Genomic DNA, 15,708 nt, shown 5'->3' with positions numbered 1-15,708 from the left:
TATTTCAGCTTAAAAAGCTGAAATTTCAGCTGAAAGCATTCAGAGTTATTTCACGTTCTTGTGAGACTGATCAGAAAGAGCACCCCAAAAACATTACTAGCATGAGCCTCCCAGTACACAGCTGTATTCATTAACTTCCTCAGAAAGTGGTAAAAACTTTACAATTGATGGTAAATTTAAATCAGAATGTTCTCATTCAGAAGTACTTGTCTGATGAACTCAAAATTTGAACACATATTTCTCATTGTAAATACCAGTCTTGAGTCCTTCCACATAATCTGACAAACAAGAATTTCCTAGTTTTTTTTTTTTTTCTCCCCTAAATAATAATTAATTAAATCACTAACATTTTCAAGCCTGAAATTCCTTTAAAAAGTCCCTATAGTCATACAGTACTATATGACAAAGAGCTTAAACAAAAATGAATTAATACCTGCGTTCAAAAAAAGTATGCAGAATTTTAATTTTTGTTAGGAAAGTTTATAACTCAAAATGTTAAAGGCCATAACCTATAAGTGTCCCTTTATCTGCAATAAGAAAAAAATTGCATGAGATAGTACTTTATGTCTTACCTCAAGCACAAAGCAAATGAATGAAGCAAATAAATTCAAATTACAGACGTACAATATAGTTTTCATTAAACTCATTGCTGTACACGCCTCAGGAAAACCTTATTTTCCAGAAAATTACTAGTTTATCCTAAAGCAAAGAGAAACAATTTCATTTATGGGTGCAGAATCGTAACACAAAAAACTTGGTGGTTATTTGACAAAAACTACATTGTCAGTTTAGCAGGTACTACTTTATCATTTAAAGTAAGGCTCTAATGTTAGCAGTTCTTGACAGCTTAAAGAGACTGCAGAAAGCATCCTACAGAGTTTGCTCCATTCATGACATTATATTTTGAAAATTCTTTCAATACCATGAAATAGATACTCTTTCCTGCAAAGTTGATTTCTTACTTGTAGAGCCCCACAGGAAGGGAAAATGGTTGATTGGCATAATCTTTTTAACAGCTTTTAATGTACCAGAAAGCTAGCACATTTTATTTCTACCATATAAAACAAAACCAATTATTTCTGACTTCCCCATTTATAATTTTTCAAACCTCTGATTATTAACATTCTCTTTGAGATTCTCTGTAGTTTACCAATCGCTTTTCACTTAGAGCATTCATTCAGTATGTGCTCAATTTCAAATGCGTATAAGCTGAAATAAACAGACACAGATTGATAAAATTGCTTTTAGTCTTTGCAGTAGCATTGCAGAATTTGTTTTATCACTGTATTAACACTACATACAGTTCTCATATATTATTCTCAGATATTCTCATGACTCTTTTTATTGTTGATGCAACAGTTGGAGTTCTAGCTGAGGTCCCTTGGCATAACACTTCTTCCTGAAGTGGGTGCAGTTATATTAGCATATATCCATAACTAGATGATTGTAGTGGCACTGTGTGAATTAGGTACCTATGACTGACTGCTTCTGAATGAAAGCTGTGCTCCTCCTGCCCTTGCTTCTCTGAGAATGCTTCTATAATGACCAGACAGATTGCCAAGGTTCATAGTTCTGTTAGGATGTAGATGGTGACTTCTCCTAATTCAGCTCCTACAATGGTGCAGAAATTCCTGGATGGTGGCCAACTGTTACTGTTAACAAAGAACAGTACCAACCTACTTTTTTTTTTTTTTTTAAATCTGATGAACTCATGGTGTACTTGAGTAAGATTTTTCCTTTTTATTGGCCTTAGCTCTGTCATTCATTCTTTTTCTGACTCACATCTTAGCATACTGGCAGCGCTGAAGAAAGGAAATAAAATTCTAATAGTACCTTATTGATAAATTAGTGATCAATTTTCCACTAAAACTGGGGAATGAACCAATTACAAAACTGCACGCTTAATTAATTGTTAGAAAAACAATAAATTTTGGAACAAGAGAGTGCTATCTGCAATGTACATCCTGCCCAGTAATATGCATGTTAGAACTCTTAACTTACTTCTCACCACATAAAAACATGCGTATTTTCTAATTCCTGCAGAAAGTAGAAAAACTTTTATTTATTTTGTTCCAGTATTTAAATATGCATCTTATGACTTTAAAAAATAACAGTTGTATCCACTTCTGCTGTCACAGCATAATACACAGATCAACTGTTTTATCTAAAGTGAAATACACATTTGCATGTGGGAGTATATTAATATAATTTGTGATGGATTGTTAAGTGCATGTATTAATCACATTTCTGCTCATATTAGTGAAGATGTCTTATTGCCATTTATATTTGATCCAGTACTGTGACAGATAATAACTCCAGTATTACCTGTCAAAACATACTTGGTGCGAAAAAATCTCAAATTTACTGCTGTAATCCTGCACAACAAATGGGAAATTACATTAATCAAACTCCTATAAAACTCTACTGCAATTCTGTATTTGTATGGAAACTTTCATGCACTTCAGACAGACAAGCAAAGCAATGTCCTTAGATTCCTTTGCTTACTACTCACTGTTGTGCATGTAATATCGCCTTTTCTTACCTATATATAATATAATCAGTTAAGCTACATTATATATCAGTTTTTAATTCGCCATCAACATATTAAGATTCAGTAAAAATGTTAGAAATTTTTGCCTTTGAAGTTGAATATATGGGTTCTTTTCCTATCTGCCTTAATGCAAGGACTGTGCATCAACTTGATGTAAGTCCTCATAGCAAGACTATAATTGTAAGCTTGTTTCAAAGCACAATTGCACTTTCCATCGTGCATATTCAGATTTTTTATTATTGTACACTTAAATATTTATGTATTCTTTGCTTATAATACTGATGATAATACTTCCTGACAGCCAAATGACTCTGGAGCAGGCAAACAATATCAGAAAAAGTATCCTCATGTACTCAGTGAATCATTTGCAAATTTGAATGAAACTGGTAGTATCACTATGAAAACAAAAGCCTTCCTCATAGGTATTGAAGCTCAGGATCTGCCTCTTATCTGAGCAATAGCTAGGATTAATATGGAGACATTTAACTTTGATCTTACAGAGGTTCTTTTGACAGAAGGCTCTATTTCTAGACATTATGGTCCTAACATAGGTAATATTGCCAGCCAGGTAGAAGGAGTATGTGTTCTCCATCAGTTATAAAACAATAAAGTGTATTCAAAATAAGGAATTAAAGGAAAGGAAAAAGATTGAATTCTGTTTCAAGTGAATAATCTGCAACAGTACTGCACTGAAACAGAGAAAAAACCTGAATGTTTCTTCTCCAATTTATATAGTATATTTTAATATCAAAGATTTTTGCTAAAGAGGAGATTATTCACAAGATGAATCATTCTGATCATTCACAAGAACATCTATTATAATTTGTAAATAAGTGAAAGTTGGAAAAAATTGAACCACATTCTAAATCACGCAACTTAGAAAGTTCATTTAATTCAGTGAATCTGGGAAAAAAAAAAAAAAAAAAAAAGGAAAGAAAGGAAAAGAGAAAAAAAAAAAAAAAAAGGGAAATCTATATTTCTGGAGGAGGGAAATATAGAAAAGTAAGAGAAGTATGAAACATTAACACTTAACAAGCTTTGCAGCCTTCCTTGGTGTAATGCACAACTGTTTCTCTTAATCTCTGATTTGCATCCTTATTCTTCTTTTTCTTTCACTCAGATTAAACAATTATTCTATCAACAGTGTTTCATTTACTATCAGTATATATAATCATTTTTTGTGTATGTTTCAGAGCAAAGTAGATTGCTCTGAAAGAAATGCCTCCTATTTATTTCCATAGAAACTACAAGACAACAGCCTGCATGTCATGCTTGTAAAAATATGAACCTGTAGAAGTGATACACTGTCACTGTCACCACTCTTGAAAAGCACCACTCACCACCTACTGTGCTCCATCCACTCTTTGTTTTCCATAAATGTAAAGTCCCAGTAAATACCAGTAAGTGCCACTTTCACCGCCGAAGAGAATTCCATGAAACACATTTGCTTCATACACACTTCTGTGTTAAACACCACATTGTCAGACTGCCCCTCTGCTGCCATCTTTCACATGGCAACAACATATATTGGAATACTGGCAGGAAGGCTCAACATCCACTGCCATATCATCAACATCTGCTTCTACTGTTATGTTCCAGCATAATAGAATAGGAGGCATTACTTTCAAAGCAGCCATCATGAATTATGTGCATGATAACTGAAAGATGGAGCTGACTTTCAGTAGTTTGGCTTTCGTCAAGTGAGATTCAGGTGATAGCATCTGAAACATAACTGACAAAGTTATGTTTGTGTCTGACAAAGTGAAAGGTTATAAATTAAAGATCTTCTCTTTTCCTAAAGCTTTTTATAGCTGAACAAGTAAACTATAGATTCACTTTAATATCTTTAGTTGACGAACTCAGCTGTAAAACTGTGTGCATTCTCAAACCTGAAGATAGTCAGACATCTAACACATGCTAATGAACTCACTTTGTTTCAGTGGATGCAATTAAAGTCCACATCTTTATCTACTCTGTCCAGGTTAAAAATGCTGATATCAAGCTGCAGGACTGTACAGTGAATAAAAGCAACCTAAAACAAAATGACAACTTGAAGATGGAAAATAGGTGAAGTCCCAGAGAGAAATGATTTTACCTTGAGACAAGAATAATGATCAGGTTTGCAAGACACAAAGTTGAACCAGAAGAAAAAGAGAAACAAATTTAGCAGTGATCTTCATCTTTAAAGTCATAAAACTGTGTTTATATTTCTAGCATGAAATTTCACTTCTATCCTGCTATAAGAAATACACTACACTAGAATTACAGCTTGAGAAAAAACAACAAAATCTTTTCATCACATTTTTCCTATGCAGATTTTCCCATTGCTCCTTCAATATCAACACCATTATTTGCATTACTTATAGCTACTGTATTAGAAAAAGAGGTAATCTGTGTGCCATGTTTACACTGCTCCAAAATCCATGGGAGTTAGACCGGAGCTTTATAATGTGCTGGATATGTGCTATCTAACAATATACATTGAGTACATAAAATTCGTATCACCTATGAACACAGAACTAGCTAAATTATGCACTAAGAAAACACAAACACAAGCATTACATGAACAGACAATCCATTGACTAGACTGTCTGGTCTCTTATTATGCTCAAGGGACATATTGCTGCTGAATGCTAATCACTTGTGGAGGTGATTGTTATTCTGATCAGCGGTTTTTAGAATGCAGTCAGCAAAGGGGAGATTTATTTTAAAAGTCTGCTAAGCAATTATTGAGAGGAATGAATGGAATTTCATTTAGTTACATCAAAACATCTTTCTAGGGTATGGCTGTCTGTGGCCTGCAGTATTAAGATAAACTCTCAAATATTTAAATACACCTTCTGAAATTAACTGCTTATTAGGATCAGATTTTTTCTCTGCATTGATACCATTTGCAGCAACATTATTATATAAGAAGCAATTACTGAAGAAATGGACAGAATTTCATTTGCTTAATTCCAAAGAACTTTTAGTACCTACACTAAGGCCTGTAGTCTCCAGATAAACTAACTTTCTGAAAATTAGTCTCTTCTACTTGCCAACAGGTACACCCATGTACAAGCAGAAAGTGGTTCTATAATTATAATGATACACATTGCTTGACCTGAAAAATAAGTACTTTATTTAAAACAAACAAACAAAAAAAAGTTGAGTAAATATATATATATACTTCATAGCCTCCATAAATGAATGAATATTGCCAAGAGATTCAACAATTGTGTAATCACTGCAACTATGTGTATCTAAGCACACAAAAAACATCAGTGACTACACATTACATTCTCTAATACTCCAAATATACGTGCAGAAATACATCATAATTTTGAAATGGAACTCATCCATGAGTTGCTGAAATATCAGCTATTTTCCAGTTATACACTTTTTATTAATTTAAAAAAATTTCTAAATCTTTTCTCTTCCTCCCTAACTTATTTCTCTCTTTCATGAACTTTCTACGTATGTTGCCCAGTGCCTTTGTTTCCTTCACATCTTGTATCTCTCAGGACCTTCCATTTGCAATCCTTTATCCTGCTTCTCACTTGCAGATCTCTACCCTTTCACAGAGGCTCCCAGGAGCATGTAACCGAAGACCTCTGTGGTAATATTTTTTCTGTGTTAACATTCATGTTTGTTATTCTGCTCAGCATTCATATTAATTGCAAATCCTGATTCTTTTAGTGGTTTCCCATGGGAAGCAGTTACTACAGATGTTAGAATCACCCTTTCCTTCTCACCTCTGATTTCTACATTTGGCTACAGCTTCTGCTTTATACTTATATTATATATATTATTAAATATTATATGTCTACTTTATATTTGTGTGTTTCAGGTTCAGCAGTAAACCTAAAGCAGAACCTTCTCCAATCAGTGCACGTTCCCATCAGCAGTAACAGCATCATATGCAGGAACAACCAAAGAGGAGTTGTAGTTTGTCTTGATATAATATACAGAATTATTTTGGAAAAAGAATATTGGGGGGATCACCTTCTCTGCTTTTTCTAACCATTTTCTCTTTTTCTTTCTTCTCCTCTGCCCCAAAAAGTATTTGCCATTAGAACTAATGTGTGACATGAAATACAGACCTTGCTAATAAACCTTTGTGCAGCTGTGTTCTGTGGCCACTCTTTCCATCATTTCATCTTTATACATTATATTTAAGAAAACCAACTATTTTTATTTCCCCTTACATTATACTAATATCCATTCATCACTTCTATTATTAAATGTTTTAGTTCTTTGCTTTCCTAATTTTATAAACTTTAAAATTTATTTGAAGTATCACAGAGAATTTTGTATTCCATTACTGCATATATTATTTATGTTTTCCTTGCACCCAGAATGTGCTAAAGTAACATTCTTATATTTTTAATCAAATCCAAATCCTCAGTGATCTTAAGTATAATCTATACCACACAAAACTGAAAATTGAATGCATACATACATGAATTTTCTTATCACAATATGATATAATTACTGATATTACAAAACAAATAATGCTTTCAGTCTTTCAGTCACCTCCTAGTGCTTACAGATGACTGAAGAACAACAAAATTCAATGTGGATCAAGAGATGTCAAGATTTTCAGAGGATAAAAACTCTACCAAATAAATGGTGTGACTGTAATTTCACAGATGAAACTAACATTTCCTATGCAAGTGATTTTTGTTGTTTGGACACTTCTAAACAGTAGTAACTGAAGAAAAAAGGTCAGCTCTTGTGTATATGTTGGAGGCAGACTAACACATATGAAACAAAGAAAAATCTTACCTGAAGTGATTTATCATATAATCTTATGATTTCTGTTAGAAGAAATCTTAAACATCATCCAGTTCCAAACACCCTGAAATTGTTTGAGATACCTCCCACTACATTATTTTGCCCATCATTCCATCTAGCTGGCCTTGAACACCTGTAGAGACAGGGCACCCACAACCTCCCCCAGCAACCTGTTCCAATACTTCACCATCCACATAGTGAAGAATCTCTTTTTTGTATCTCATCGAAGTCTAATCTCTTTCAGTTAAAAACCTTTACTGTTGGTGCTACCACTGCACTCTAATGAAGTGGTCCATCCCATATTTCCTGTGGTGTCCTTTAAAACACTGAAAGGCTGCTGTAAGATCTCTCCAGAGTTTTCTCTTTTCCAGGCTATACAATCCCAACCCTATCAGCTTGTTTCTCAGGTAGTACAATACTATTAACTTTGTGTTTTGCTGTATGTATATGTTTTTCTTACCCGGGACCTCTCTTCCAATTTTGTCATCATGACAACAGTTGCACCACGTTGCTCCCACATCATTCTCCAGAAGTCTCCAAAGGTTTCTGGCAATGCCCCTTGTGTTGCTATATATGCATTCTGCTTTCTGTATCCATCTATGTAGTTGGCATTGATATAGTCACTTCCTGGTATGCCTGCAAAAGAAAGAAGAATGAACATACTAGGCAGCATTTCTCTGAAGTCTTATTGTGCAAGAGCTAAAAATCCTATTACAAAGCTGAACTGTAGAATCTGAAAGTGCTGTATATCATGTAATACATACGTTCCTGAAAGTGAGTGCATGCAGCTTCTTGGGTATGCTCGCCACTCTGGGAATATCCATTCTTTTTAATTAAATGAGCCAATTTGATAAGGAAGTAAGAAGTCTGAAAATATATAGGGGGAGAAACCTGGGAGTGAAAACAGCAATATGCACAAGCTGGTTTGTCAGTGCCTGCTGTCACCTATTCACATAGAATCATCTCCTTTGACCAGGCAGGGCAGCCTCCCCACCAGCACCCTGAATAGGCTTCAGTCAACTCTCTCATTGAGCTCATTGCATTTCTTTCAAATACAGAAAAAGATTTCATGCTGCCAGATTATTGACATTATTGACATTTGCATTTTTCCCAATAAACAGGAGACAAAATAGCTTTATTTTAACAAAAATTAGCAAGCAAGTAAAAAAACTGGAATCTTCTGTACATTTTATGCATGAAATATAGACATTTACAAGCCTGAAATTAAATACTTGAAATGGAGACAGAAGCCAAGAGAGATACTTTCACACTGGACCTACACTGTCATTCTCCCGAGACTCTGATATGTTGGACTAGACAGGGACCTCAAGTATGCCTACCAGAGCCTTTGGCAAGTAGGCACTTGCTCATTTTGTCTACTTACAGTCCCACATGATGTTGAGCCAGGTCTTGGTCTTTGGTTATTTCAGTGAGATCATGATTGCTATGGCTGTTCTTAGAGATAAGCACATAAGTGTCATAAAATACTGTCTGCCTAGATGCTAGCTGTAGAGGAGATCTTGCTGCTCTGAACTAAAAACAGAAGTGCTGGCAAAAAAAAGAGGTAATTATAGCCATATTGATATCAGTCCCACATCCACAGGATTCAGTGGTGAATGGTCCAGCTGTTGGCTCAGACTATATGCATGCTGCCTAGAAACAGAATTATGATGTCACTACTGCTGCTGCTGACTGGAAGAAGACAAAATATTTATGTGAGATCACAGGGCAGGTGAGATCCCTGAGCAGTGTTTCCCATATCACTGCTGTGTTGAGCATTAAGGTGTTCCCAAGAAGAATTAGCTGAAATACACAACTGTGCATTGTAACAACAGGTTACAAAAGGTATGCTAATGTAATTAACAGAAGCTACTTCCTCTCTGTTTAAAAATTAATGCCTATGTTTGCACAGCCAACATACTATGTCCAAGTCTACAGCCCCAGGATATGGAGCAGGTTGCACCAACAGTTTCATAAGGCAGTCAAGGTGATACAACCTCACAGACTTATTCTAAAGGTGTGACTATTTTGACTTCACAGACAGTATTTCACTTCACGGAAAAAAACAGAGTTTCTTTCGACATAAATCACAAGTTGCTGAATAAGTTCAATGGAGTGTTTCTCAAGCTTTCTGTCAGAAGCTGAACTTCCATAATTATTCTGATTAGTCATCTTCTGCTGGTGATCACAATCTAGGAATGATCTAGGGTGTGTACTCCAGTCTTACTTGACAACCAGTGGCATATATCTGAAAATATCTTCCAAAATAATAAAAGAAAGGAAATCTGAAATTATTCAGATTATGAGTTACTGTAACTATAATCTGGCATTAAAATTTGCCTTTATGTCCCCATAAATTTGATAGGTTTCCTTATTTTTTTATGTTCAAAATATATTTAAACAGAATTTTTAACTTGATTTGACTTTCTGTGCTAGTAAAGGAAAAACTTGACAAAATGTTTTAGAACAGGAGACCTTATAGCTTCAGGGGTACAAGACAGGCAACAAATGGCATTCCTCAGACAGGATGCATGGACACAGGAAGACTGGCTGACTATTATTAGAAGTGATTGAAATTCTCTTCTGTGAAAAACAATAAAATGTATCACCTTCAAAACATAATCTATAGCTGAAAAGTGTGATTTACTGCCATAAGAGGTTGGAGTTCAAAAGCCTCACTCTTGAAAACTTTAATTTTTTTACACAAGAGTTCTTATTGTGGAAATTGGAAATAATAGCTTAGAAAATACAATTTCTAGGCAGAATGTCGTATTTTCTTCCCCTATCAAGATAATAAAACATTTTTGCACAAAACAGATAAAAAAGTAAAATGATGCCAACAGGAGAAATCTACACCAACTGGGTATTATTACCAAAAGAACTGAGAAAGCTGGTAAGAAATGTTTTCTGCATAAATTAGAATTTCATTATGATGACTGCTATCATACTTTGAAGCATATGTTATAAATAAAAGCCTGAGGAAAAAATGAAAAAGAGAAACAACACTTTGTAAAGTGGTTAAATGATCTTATGGGAAACCTGTCCTCTAGAGCTGATACCGCACAACTCAGCATGAAAATTAAGCATAAGAAGTATTGCAAACTGTGCAGTAAAGAATGATCTTTATAAATATCTGCAGCCAATACTACCGGTACTCAATATAAATAATTCCAAAATTTCTAAAATTGTTAATACTCACCAACTTATATTGCATTTATCAATAAATCATATTGAAATAAATACCTTCTAAATTAAATATATTATAATTATTTAAAATAGAAGGAAGACCCTGTTCCAGGGAGTGGAACACTTCTACTATGAGGACAGGCTGAGAGAGTGGGGCTGTTCAGTATCTAAAGGGGGGATACAAGAATGAAGAGTACAGATTCTTTAGCAGGGCCTGTGGTGATAAGACAAGGGAAAATGGTTTCAAATTAAGAGAGTGAGATTTAGACTGGATATAAGGAAAAAGATTTTTTTACGATGAGTGGTGAGGCATTGGAAGAGGCTGCTCTGAGATGTGACGAATGCTCCATCCCTGTAGACATTCAGCTCAGGCTTTGAGCAACCTGACGTAGCTTGGATGTCCCTGTTCATTGTAGGGAAGTTGGACTACATGACCTTTAAGGGTCCCTTCCAACTCAAATGCTTATTTGATTCCACAAAGTAAAGCTAGTTTTCAGATTGTATTCATCAAAAATGCAAGAAGGATAATCAAGATTAATAATTATAGGTGTTTTCAAAGAAAATGAATACACAACTAGGTTAAAATGGAATTTTCCACTTGATTTCAGCAAGAGGCATAAAATGTCTTACGTGTTCTTTAGCCAGAAAAATCCTTTTGCAAAATTACTTGGCATTATGGTGCATGAAAAAAATGTTGGGATACGAAAAGGAAGGTCTCTTCACTACAGCCCCAGAGCAATAACTCATGACTCAGCTAATTCATTTCATGGAAAAAAACAACCCCAACTATCTAAACAATATTCACTCTGTGAAGATTTTTGTCTAAGAATTCTCACCAGCAGTAGACAGGACTCTATAGGATTATACTCTGACTGAGATGAAGAGAATTCCAAGCACTCAGGTCCATTTTGTGTTTCCTTTATCCCATTAGTATTATTTTCATTTTTTGCGTTGAGTCTCCTTATTGCAATCTATATGCATGATCTCAGTTTCACATTATGTTCCAAATTCTTTTCATTTTCTGTAATACCATTTTCCTATTCTAACTTTCTGTCTCGCACTTTGCCACACTGATTTTTCCTTCATCAACTACATTGCTACAATTTACAAAACCAAGGCCTTCAAGGGAGGCTGTGTTATCCTAAGTGGTTTAATGAGGTGTGTATAGTTAAAAATAACATTTACCAAACCTAAACATATGTAAATATCTACACTAACCAAGCAGAAACAATTATCAAAGAAAAATAAATCTGAATATTAAAATGTTACTTCTTGGTTTGCCTTTTCTGCTCATAACCTTATTCTGAGCTGAGAAAGCTGAAAAATTCTCTGTCAAGTCCAATAGTGCAAAAAACAATCACATGGCAACTAGTTTCACTGCAGTACACTGGAAACCTTTGTTAGTTGGCATAGCCTGAAGGGCATACCAACATGTACAGAGGCAATTGCTGAATCATTACTGAAATTCAGATGTAAAATTTAAGTGAGGTCATTTCCATGAAAACATGGGTCAATGAGGAGACAAAACATCTAAATTCTGCCTTCAGTAATATTGGTATGACCTGTAACTAACTCTATTGGCATCAGGAGGATTTACTTAAGACTTAGAATGGCTTACCTTAAGTGTTATTTTAAACTAATGCAAGTATGATTTGACTTCTACAAGTTTTATCAAGGCAGAGTTTCTGCATAAGAAGTCAACTTCCAGATTGTAATTGTACTATAACTATTTTTGAGTAACCTTTTCAGCTCTAGTTATAAATGACCAGAGTACACAACCTCCTTATTCTGTCAGACAGGAAACAGACACAATAGGATCGGGTGAGTAGATGAGCTATAACGATACCCTATTTTCAAATACCTCAAGAGATTAAAGTTGAATTTTTACAGAAAAAGAGTGAATGAACAATAAAATAAAATCAGCCAATGACAGAATTCAAGTGTAAAGGGTTGAAAAAAGCACTTAAACGCTATATCTATTACTTTATGGTGAGTCTGTACTCATGAACTGACGTGTCAGTATTGTTCGTCTCTTTACACACAGGGATCCTCGCTGCAAAGCTAATAAAGCAGACCTCAGAGTTATTGATTCGGTTATCTGAAGGTAGTTATAGTCTTAAATAGCTTTAATTAGATTTTATATTTTATCTACAAACTGAAACCAAATCATGAAAGTATTTCAAGCCTTTACAACTTCTAAATTTTGGACAGTCTTTCTATTTAAAAAAAATATTAGAGCTCTGTTTCTGTGCTGCTTTTCTAACAGATGTATTGTTAGTCATAAAAAGAGTATGAAGAAGTACGATTAAATGCTTGTAAACAAGAACAACGTAATGACAAACTGAAAATGTTGATGAAGTTGTACTCTTGGGTTAAATAAATATCTGTACTTTGAACAATATCAGAGCAAAACCAAATTAAGAGTAGCTAGTAGATACCAGTAACAAATGTTTATAAGCAACTTTTTGTAACTTTAAGTCCTTATAGGTAATGAGAATAAAGTAATTATTTGTAAGAATGAACACTGGTAAAATTAAAATATTTTACTAAGACTGCAAAATACAGTATGTATCATCTTAATGTAATGAAAGGAAAAAATAAGTGATAGAAAATCAGTAGATTGTTAGGACTACAAGAATCTGACAAAGACAGAAAGGATGAAGGTGACAGATATGGATTCTCAGAGTGAAATGTTGAATTATAGTAAATTTTGAAAATAAAGGAATATCAAATAATGGTTTGCAGGATAAGCAAAATTAAGCAGGACAAAGAAAGGTACTGTGTAGAGGAGAGAAAGAAAATATTTGAAAGAGGCAGACAAGAAAACATGGAAAAAGTGAAATGTAAGGAATACATGCGAACTATATATTAAAGGATGTAGGATATCTGCAGGCAAGGTGAGAAACAGAAAGTTTCTTAGAAAGAATATGCGAGAAACAGGCCAGGAAAGCAAAAAGCTCTGTAAGAAAAAAACACTGATGCTTTTCATAGCAATAATTATTCTAACATATATATTATATAATATATTAAACATAACATATGTTTAACTTGCTAATTTTAAGACAAAGCAAAATGAAAACAAATGGCTTATATGGTGCAGGGACACAACAGCATTCTTACGGCACAGTGACATAGTACACTGTGATATCAATACTTTGCATGACAGTGCACAGCAGATACCCAAATTCAACATGAAGTCATCATACTGCGATTAGTTTACAGCTGTCTGAAACTTGATTTAAAGATGTTCCAGCTCTGAGAATGAGTAGCACTAAACTAATTTGACAAATGATTCTTGTTAGGTGTATCCTCTTGTTTGTGTAACTAAATGGTGCACTAAAATGGCCACAGTGCCTCTACTTAAATGAACTGAAATGATTTCTGGTTTGATAAGATATGTGCAATCAGTCAGAATTTATAAGAAAAAAAAAACCCTCAACAAGTTTCAACATGAATGCATTGTAAATTGTGAGGTGCCAAATCTTCATTCTCCATTTAAAAATTAGACGTTTTGCTGAAGCCTTCCAGATGGGTATGTATACATGAAAAAAATCAGTTTTCAGAAGAATAAATTACTCAATTTTTGTTTTTACATTACAACACCATAAGCGAATTCACAGGCCAGAATTATACCCATGCAACTTCTTTAAGCATTGCTTCTGAGGTTGTCATGATGAAGTATACTCTAAATCATTCTTCTATAACCTATTATCACTGCAATACTTTTGCAGTTCTTATAGCCGTCTATACTTGTAGAAGATAAATGATATTTAATTATATTTTTTAACAGAATACAATGTGGCTACATTTTGAGAAAGTGAGAATAGTTTTCATATTCCAGAGCTGTTTAATGATATATATTGATCAGATTTTTTTCTAAATCTAGAGATCATGACCTGAACACTTGATGCTAATAGACTATTAACTGACAGTCAAATTAATAACAATACTTGTAGGTTCTTACTTTTTTCATTATATAAATCATTTATGCTATAGTCATAGATGTAGTAGAAGTTTAAATTCACTAAATGTCACATAAAAAAAAATAATTAAGGTGCACAAGTGCATGGGACCTGCTGGGATCCATCCATGGGTTCTGAGGGAACTGGTGGATGAAGCTGCCATGCCTATATCCATCATATTTGAAAGGTAGTGGCAGTCTGGAGAATTTTATACTGACTAGAAAAGGGGAAACATAACCTACATTTTCAAGAAGGGAAAAAAGGAAGATGAAGGGAATAACAGGACACATCAGTCTTACTTCTGTGCCTGGCCTTACATCTGTCTCATTTCAACCTCATATGAAGTTCAGCAAGGCCAAGTGCAAGGCAAACCTGTGTCAGGGCAATCCCAAGCACAAATACAGGCTGGGTGGTTAATGGCTTGACAGCTGCCTTAAGAAGAAGGGTTTGAAGGTGTCGGTTGATGAAACTCAACATGAGCTGCCAATGTGCACTGGCAGACCATAAGGACAACTGTATTCTGGGCTGTATCAAGAGAAGAGTGACATGCAGGTGAAGGGAGGTGACTCTGCCCCTCTACTCTGCTCCTGTAATATTCCACCTGGAGTACTGCATTCAGTTCTGGGGCTCTCAATACAAGAATGACGTCGAGGTATTGGACTAAGGAGGGGCCATTGAGGAGGGCCATGAAGGTGATCAGAGGGCAAAAGCACCTATCCTATGGGCAGAGGCTGAGAGAGTTGAGGCTCTTCAGTCTGGAGAAGAGAAGGCTCCAGGGATACCTCATAGTGAACTTCCAATACTTGAAGGGAGCCTACAGGAAAGCTGGGGATGCACTTTTTAGAAGGGCATGTAATGACAGGACAACACAAAGTGAGTTTAAACTGGAAGAGGGCAGATTTAGACTACAACTCTGGAAGAAATTTTTTACTGTGAGAGTGTTGAGACAATGAAACAAGTTTCTCAGAAAGATTGTGAATGCCCCTACCTTGGAGGCATTTAAAACTAGGCTGAATGGGGCTTTGAGCAACCTGGTCCAGTGGAAGGTATTTCTGCCTATAGCGGGGGGTTGGAACTTGATAATTTTAAGGGTCTCTTCCAACCCAAACCATTCTATGATTCTATACCCTGCTAAAATATGATAGAATTTGACATCTTTTACTTTTTTCATCACTGACATTTGTAAAGCTATGCCACATATGGCAGACCTTAAGTCTTGGACATCTACTATAA

General features: G+C 34.9%; 1 protein-coding gene across 17 annotated transcripts in view; it reads right to left on the bottom strand.

Moving 5' to 3' along the window:
* The window catches only part of PTPRD (protein tyrosine phosphatase receptor type D), a 1,183,295-nt gene that overhangs the window by 46,153 nt on the left and 1,121,434 nt on the right, over positions 1 to 15,708 (bottom strand). For all 17 annotated transcript variants that reach the window (XM_052700439.1, XM_052700447.1, XM_052700441.1 and 14 more), the window contains one exon: positions 7,788 to 7,963. In XM_052700439.1, coding sequence (XP_052556399.1) covers positions 7,788 to 7,963 — 176 coding nt within the window. The remainder of the gene's footprint in view (positions 1 to 7,787; positions 7,964 to 15,708) is intronic.

The sequence above is a fragment of the Tympanuchus pallidicinctus genome, unplaced genomic scaffold (genome assembly GCF_026119805.1).
Source record: "Tympanuchus pallidicinctus isolate F22 unplaced genomic scaffold, pur_lepc_1.0 scaffold4, whole genome shotgun sequence".
Classification (NCBI taxonomy): Eukaryota; Metazoa; Chordata; class Aves; order Galliformes; family Phasianidae; genus Tympanuchus; species Tympanuchus pallidicinctus.
The sequence above is the reverse complement of the archived record's forward strand: the minus strand, read 5'-3'. Positions and strand labels throughout refer to the sequence as shown.